This window comes from Heterocephalus glaber, unplaced genomic scaffold (genome assembly GCF_053883595.1).
Source record: "Heterocephalus glaber isolate CG9 unplaced genomic scaffold, H.glaber_assembly_v1.0 deba00001454, whole genome shotgun sequence".
Taxonomy (NCBI): domain Eukaryota; kingdom Metazoa; phylum Chordata; class Mammalia; order Rodentia; family Bathyergidae; genus Heterocephalus; species Heterocephalus glaber.
The window spans coordinates 11,088,072-11,096,075 of record NW_028258303.1 but is presented as its reverse complement, the minus strand read 5'-3'; the positions used below and the strand labels follow the sequence as shown (position 1 = coordinate 11,096,075).

Genomic DNA, 8,004 nt, shown 5'->3' with positions numbered 1-8,004 from the left:
AGTCACGACCATTACGTACTGACAGTCAGCACATCTACAGATTGTTCTATGGATAGTGGGCCCGGAACATTCATTTCCTAGGCAAACAGATGGCTGAGTAATTAACTCAGGAACTTTGCTTCGTTACAGATTGTATCTTTTGTCCCAAAGCAAGCACATTTTACCCATTCATTTGTGAGAGACTAGGGGAGAGGTGCATTTTAGCAAAATGGAGTCGCTTTGGTCTCACAGAGGGATCATTCCTTCCTACACTTTCTTTGCAATTCTATGGTTTGAGCCTAGGACTGACACTTTAGCTCCCTTGGTCACAGTACAGTACTCTGTGAAGCGCGCTCCAGCGCGCGCAAGGGTCTCAGGCCCCAGTAGAACCTGGGCGTTTCCTCGACAGCCCTTTCCAGGAGTTCCGGCACCGGCTTCCTCAGCCCGGCTGCCTGCTGGACCCTGACGCGAAACCTGTTTGTTCTGGCAGCTTCAAAGCTTCTGGAACCAGTCCAGTTCCGCTTCTCCTTTCTGTTTCGGTTCAGTTCTAAACTTCTGGGTTTCGTTTCTGCGGGCTGGCCCCGCCCCCAGCAGCAGGGGAGCCCTGGCGGGGCTGGAGGCTGAGTTGCCCACTCCAGCCCCGCGGCGGCGGAACAGCAGAGCTGCGATGGAGCCAAGGCAGCCGCGGAGGGCGCGAGGTGCCCAGCGCCCGAATCCCCGGCCGCAGCCCCGGCTCGCGCCCGCCGCGCAGCTCTGGCTCTTCCCCGGCGCCCCGGGGCTACACAGCGCGCTACTCCGGAGGGCGGAAGCCACACGCCAGCTGTGCTGCTCGGGGGGGCGCCTAGCGGTGCTGGAGCGCGGCGGGGTCGGCCTGGAGGTTCACCGGCTGCCCGCGCGGAGCGACGGCTCCGGGAAGCCCAGTGAGTGCGGCCGCGCCACGGGCAGTGGGCGGACGGCGGGCGGGCGGGCGGCGGGGACGCGGACCGAGGGTCGGGGCCCACGCGAGAGGGGCCGCGCCCTCCGCGGGCTTCAGTCCGTCTTCCCAGCTCGCGGGCTCAGCGGTCCGGGCTCGGTCCCTGTCCCGCCGGGCGTGGGGCTCGCGGGCATCGGGAACTCGAAGTCGTTGGCCCGTGATCAGCGAGCATCTGCCTGGCGGGCTTGCTTCGCGCTGGCTTTCCGTGGTGGGGTTCCCTCGGCACTCAGTGTCTCTGGAACCCGGTACCTGGGAGGCTGAGGCTAGGGGGTGGTCCCCAGTTCGAGGCCACCCTGGGCAAGTTAGTGGGACCCTGGCTGGAAATAGAATTTGAGAGAGGCCCTGGGGAGTGTGCCTGGGGGCAGAGCGCTGGCTAGCACCGCACCAGAATATAAAAGGGAAAAAAGTAAAAGAAAAATAAAATTGCCCTGAATTTGCACTTTCAGAAAACATGGTTATCATTCTCACTGCTACTTTGCCTTTCGTTGCCCAGCTCCTGATCCCCCTAAATGTTAAGTGCTGTGGTTCCTATTATACAAATGGGAAACGTAAAGGCTCACACTTTATCTTTGGAATTTTGCTCATCTTAGAAGAAAATTAGCTCAATGTTGTGCATTTGAGTGAATTTGAGCATCTTTTTAGTTTCTGTTGATCATTTGCATTCCTTTTTTGGCAAACTGCCCGTTCATATTTTTGCCTAGGTTTTTAAAAATTGAGTCATTGATCTCTTTATTTGAAAGAAGTATTTAAATATTGAATAAAAGTAGCCTTTTGCCCATCAAGTCTGTTGTATTTTTCTCATTGTGACTGCTGTTCACTTACTGCTTTCTATGCAAAATTTAAACTTTTTAATAGTCTCAATTTTTCATTTAAGGAGATTAATGGATTTTGTCTTAAATTAGGAAGATGTTTAGTCTGCAAGGCTTTTTAAAGTGCTCATATTTGCAGTATTTCTAAAATTTCATTTTTAAGCTAAAATTTTGCTACATTTAGAATTTGTTTTGATTTAAGAAGGGATCTAGGGCCAGGGATTTAGCTCAGTGGTTCTGACGCCGGCCCCACAAGCACAAGATCCTGAGTTCGATCCCCGTAACAAAAAAAAAGGGGGGGGGGCGGAATCTAGGTTTATATATTTGTTTTTCTAAATGGTTTCTTGAATAACTTTCCTGAACTGATTTGAAAAATAAAACCAAGCCAATAAAAACCTGGTTATAATGTGTGGGCCATTTCTTCTTACCAAACTGGTTTTTTTTGTTGTTGTGCTATTATTTGCAGTGTGTTTTGGTCTTTGAGATTTTAACATGAGTAGATTCCATTTCCTTAGAACTGAAGAGTGAAACAAGGTCCCCAAATTATTCTAGTTTAAATTTCATGAACAAATTGAGATTCAATACTAATTGAATGGTTTTAAATCTAATTTTTAGAAAGGGCCAAATATGCACTGATGTCAGTAAAAATTCTTTCCATCCCCTTCAAAATGGTCCCCCAAACAAACACAGTTCTTCCTATCAACATGGGCGTCTGCTTCTATTCAGAGCAGTCTAGATGTGTTCATTATTGTTTTGTTTTGAACAGAGTATATGTCAGAATACACAATATATTTGTTCTTGAAATGCTTATGTTGACCTCAAATTAAATTATGCTTCTTAATGGACATTTTCATTTGTCATTTGAAATCTGGTTTCTTGCTCTCCACTTACTAAACAAGAATTTAAAACCAGATACTACTTAATTGGCTATCTTAAGGGTTTATTTCATTTAAAACAAAGGAGAAATCAATGTTTTCCAAATTTTAAAAAGTCCATTGGCAAGACAATTGTTTGTTCCTTATTTGTTGTGCATATTTGAATTTTCTTGAAAAGAAAATCATGTTACTTCAGAGATTGTTTAGAACTTTTTTCCAGGTATTTTAAGTGTGTTATAACAAACTCATGGTAACAGTAGGCAATAATCAGAATGATGAGCTCCTGATTGGATTTGCTCTGCAGAGTGCCTGAAGTTAGGGAAAAGGATGAAGATTCATTCCATGGACCAAGGAGCAGAGCACCTGCTGGTTCTGTCCTCAGATGGAAAAACCTTTGAGTACAGCTACAGCATAGAACCTGCAAGGTGGGAATTGCTTTTCTCTTTAATTAGATATGATTTAATTTCATCCAAAGGACAGTAATAGTTTGTGTAGGAAAATGTTACCTTGTGTGATTCCTGTCCCCTGCTTCATTAAGGAAAGTCTTAAGCAAGAGCTGAATTTTTCACTTACCTCCTGAGGTCCATGAGAACAGTACAAGCCTATATGTGGGCTAAGGCCAGATTGTACTTTAAGCATTTAAATAAAATTATCAATTTGTCTGCCTAGCCCCAAATAGGTCTATCATTTATTTGAACCTACAGCAGTTCTGAAAGTTGCTTCCAGAATAACAGTTTTCAACCTAGGCAGGGGGATGCATTTTCCTGGGGTGATACTTTTTCTTAGCATATCATATGAATTAGAACATGTTTCCAACTTACATGTATTTTTCGGTCATAGAGTTTTTTGAGTAAGAGTATTTTTATTTTTTTTCCTTAAATTCTTTTATTGGTACATTTTAGGTATACAATACATTTACATTTATCATTGGGTGCTTGTACCTGTACATGATATATCTTGGTTCTTATTTTTTCCCCGTTTCCTGCCCTCCCGTCACCCCCTCCATCCTTCCCTATTTACAAAGACTTTGTTTCCATTTTTTCCTTTTCTCATAATTTTTCCTTTCCCCTACCCCTACCCCTTTGGACCTTTTTTTCCTATTTCATATTATCAATTATTCTTTTAAATCATTATTTACACTCAGTTTCTCACACCAGAGAAACTGTTCGGTATTTACACATGTGTGTCCTATTTATTTCACTTAAGAGTATCGCCTCAATATGCATCCATTTAGCTATAAATGTCTCTAATTTCTTGTTCTTTATGTCTGAGTAGTACTCCATATTATGAAAAAAAAAACATCTTCTTTATCCAGTTTCCAGTTGATGGGCACTTGGGCTGTTTCCAAGCTTTCACTATTACAAACTGTGCAGCTATAAACATGGGCACACATATATCGCTGTGGTATGATTCTTTTAATTCTTTTGGGAAGATCCCCAGCAGGGGAATAGCTGGGTCAAATGGGACCTCTAGCCCTATTTCTTTGAGCTATCTCCATAATGATTTCCACAGTGGTTGTACCAGTCCGCACTCCCACCAACAAGGAGAAGAGTATTTTTCAATGACCTTATTACAATTATACAGTGTTATGCTCTCCTAACAATAATTAAAATGTAGATTTTTATAATTTTACCTGTACTGAATGTAATGCAGTAATTTAAAGATTTTTTTCTTGCATTTCACTGCTAATTAATACATAGTTCCAAATCCATGTTGTGACTTTCATTATGGTAATTGACATAAAATATACTTTCTCTCATCAGGTTTCAAAGCATTTTACAAGAAAAAAATGTAATTCATATTGCATGTGGAGATTATCATTCTCTTGCACTCTTAAAAGGTACTTTTCTGGAGTACTAATTGTTTTTTAGAACTAATAAATAAGTGTGTGTGTAGAGCCAGTTGAGTGCTCCTTTTGTAATGAAAAATACAGTTTTGAATTTTATATGGTTCAGAGTATTGTTCTTAATGGAGATAGAAATGAGAATTATTGGATGTATAAAATCTTCAGGTTTCTAGAATTACTATTCCTACATTTTGTTTGATGTTTTTATTTTTAAGTAAGAAATAGTGAAAAGTTTATAAGCAATCAAAACCATGAGTCACAATGTCTTGCTGTGTTTGGTACGTTGGCTTTGAACTCCAGAGCTTCCTGCCTCAGCCTCCCAAGTAGCTCATTTTCCAGACTCACACCACCATACCCAGTTCAAAACTATTCTTTGCAGAATTTGGTCCAGGCCCAGACGACTCATTTGTAAAACCTTCCCTTTTCCTACCACTCTTCCAATTCTGTGGGAGTATCTCAGAATCCCCAAGTTCTGCTCTATAAGGCTCGGGTGTGTTGAATTTTGAATTCCACCATTCTCCTCAGCCCCTTCAGTATTTCTGTCAGACACTGTGACGTATAAAACATAAGCAGTAGATTATGTCCTAAAGAAACATGACTGTGAAAGGAACAAATAAGACAGCAGGATGAATGAGGGAAATTCAAGCTAAAGGTAATTTTTTTAAATATATGAAAACATATCAATAAACTGAATGGACACTGAGATTGGGGGAAATAGATGACCAAGCATTTGACCTGCCACAAAGGCTCTGTTGAGGCATGGGATGTGAGCTGAGAAAACATTGGTCACTGGCCTCATCCATTCATGAACAGATTGCTCATAATGAGTATCTTCCAGGGGAAGTGAGGACGATGAAACAGACCTACCCTGTCTTCATGAAGTCTAGATTCTAGTGGTGTATGTGTGGGTATGTGCAGGGGGAGGCGATATCAAGGGATTGCCATTGGGTAAATCTGCTGGGTGCAGAGACTCATACCTGTAACTCCAGCAACTCGGGAGGTTGAGGCAGGAGTCTTATAAGTCACAGACCAGTGTAACATAATGCAGTTCTTCGAAAAAAACCCAATCATTTATAAATCATAATACGGAAAGAATAAGAGTTGAAGATACAAGGAAGGGAATTAATCATTTTCATATTTTCTTCCTTGTGGCTGATAGAGACTTAGTCATAAACACTTGATTCTCTGATACGTATTTTCAGAGTACCTTGGATATTGACAACCTCATTAGATAACATTTTAAAACTTCATTGAAAAATACACTACATATATTCAATTAACGGAAGAAGCTCACCCTTTAATATCCTGAGACAACGTCTCAGTTGTCCAGGCTGGTTTTGAACTCATGAACAAGGGATCATCTCTCCTCAGCCTCACAAGTAGCTGGGATTACAGGTGAGCACCACTGTCCCTGGCTTCAAGTGGATTTTTAAGTAGCTTATTCAGGATCTTTAGACATAAGAAAGAAAAAGAAGTTGAAAAAACAATAGTTCTAGATTTTATTTTCATATATTTCCAATATATTTGATTTTTATGGGCCTAACCTGTAGATTTGTTTAACTTTCAAAAATTTGTTACACTGAAAGACACATTACTATTAATCACTCTCAAAATATTCTCCCTCCCTTAGCCTGTTGTTCTTGGCACTTTCTGGGAGTCCTCTTCGTGATGGTCTTCAGTTGCATTGTCATGGGGGCCACAATATCTGGAATCAATTCAAAACATTTAACTCTTGTGGTCATTTTCAGTACGACAAAGAACCAGAAATCACCCATTGCAGGATTCCATGAATAAGGTGGATGAAGAAATACTACAATGTTTTTATTTGACAGAAATTGCCTTAAATGATTGATCAGCACAGTGTGATCAACAAATACAATGAAAGTTTAAATTAGAAACTTTACTACAGTGGAAGACACATTGCCATTAATCCCTTTCAAAATCCTCCACATCCTTTGAACACATTTATCCCATAATTCTTGGCAATATGTATTTTCCTGTAAGAAGTTTTTTTTTAATTTAAACATTCACCTTATCCTACATTCACCCCTTCTGTTTCTTGATTTTGATTAACATGTATTCAGATAGCTTCACTGTACCCCCTGATGGGGATAAGGCATTAGTGATTTATACCATGCAGTATATACAACACCCAGTGGTCATGTCTGCTGCATTTTAAATGTAGTAAAACAGCATTTTTTTCTGTTTGCATCAAGGTGGTGAGCTCTTTGCCTGGGGACAGAACTTACATGGACAGCTCGGAGTTGGAAGGATGTTTTCCTCAACCCCCAAGCCACAGGCTGTGCAGAGCCTCACAGGAGTCCCCTTGATTCAGATTTCTGCAGGAGGAGCCCACAGCATGGCCTTATCCATGTCTGGAAATGTCTACTCATGGGGGGGAAATGATTGTGGACAACTAGGCCTGGGCCACACAAAGAGTATGGAATATATTTTCAAGTTCACATTATCCACAAATGTATTGGTTGGATTCGAGGCGAACTGAGTGTAGACCTCCCTGTAAATGGTTCACATCCTCACTTTGGTTTGCATTGTTCCTCTTGATTTCTCTCTTTGTCTTCAGGACAATCAACTCTAAAGACACACTGTGTTAGTTACTTTTCTCTCATTTCTGAGACAAAATATCTGACACCCAAAGTTAAAGAGGGAAAGGTGTATTTGGCTTACAGTTCCCAGAAGTTCCAGTCCATGATTGGCTGGCTCCAAGGCAGGAATGGCAAACAGGCATCGCAGAGGAGAAACCACATGATGTACACAAGGTAGCAAAGGCAACAAAGTACCTTAACAGTGTCTTTCTGCTCCTTTTATCTTATTCAAGACTACTACCCAGGATTAGGGAGGTTCCAAACTAACCACTCACTAGTAGTGGTTTAGTAACCACACACCCTTAATCCTAGCATCACACATTCCAGATTTAGCTATCTTCAAAAAAGATTGCATGAGGGTTTGGAGGGTTGCGGGGTGGGGGTGGGGATCTAGACATAAGCCACAACACATACACAGTGTGGAAGTTATTAATCTAATTGAGACAGGTTTCTGGTCTGTGTGAGATGGGAAAGGGATTAGGAATCAGAGTACCTGGAGCCTCCTTCCCACTTTGCATTTTACTTGCTTCAGCCCCTTGCCTGTCATTGACTTTTCTCTAGGCGTAATTTCCTTTTTTGGAAAAGTGACAAGTTCTGAAGATATTACCTCCCAGGTTACCTTTGTTACTACAAAAGAATATGAAAATTCTGCTTAGGAACTCATCATATCCTGATCTTATTCTATAAAGTATCTATTATGTCTCTACACATGTAAAAACCCAGAATTTCTTTTATTGAGGACAAGACAAAAATTCCTCATGGTCCAAGAAACTCACTAGGGTTCTCCTTTGTAACAAATGCTGCTGCTTTACCTGGATATGTTAATGTATACAGTACTGTGGATACACATCCAAACACATCCTCTCCCTGACACAGTGCAACCTAATTATAGAGAATAACCAGTCAGTCAGTGTTAAAA

General features: G+C 41.4%; 1 protein-coding gene across 6 annotated transcripts in view; it reads left to right on the top strand.

The window, feature by feature from the left end:
- The first annotated feature begins 520 nt into the window (after positions 1-520).
- Positions 521-8,004, top strand: part of LOC101724419 (E3 ISG15--protein ligase HERC5-like) — a 72,917-nt gene continuing 65,433 nt past the window's right edge. For 4 of the 6 annotated variants that reach the window (XR_002396186.2, XM_021261060.2, XM_004848058.4 and 1 more), the window contains exons 1-4: positions 521-899; positions 2,941-3,061; positions 4,400-4,476; positions 6,699-6,920. Coding sequence is in view for 5 of the 6 variants with exons in the window: in XM_021261060.2 (XP_021116719.2) it covers positions 647-899; positions 2,941-3,061; positions 4,400-4,476; positions 6,699-6,920 (673 nt within the window). In the remaining variant the exon portion in view is untranslated. Of the gene's footprint in view, positions 900-2,940; positions 3,062-4,399; positions 4,477-5,724; positions 5,878-6,698; positions 6,921-8,004 lie in introns of those variants that run through there. The other 2 variants (XM_021261061.2, XM_087215836.1) reach the window with 2 other exon arrangements.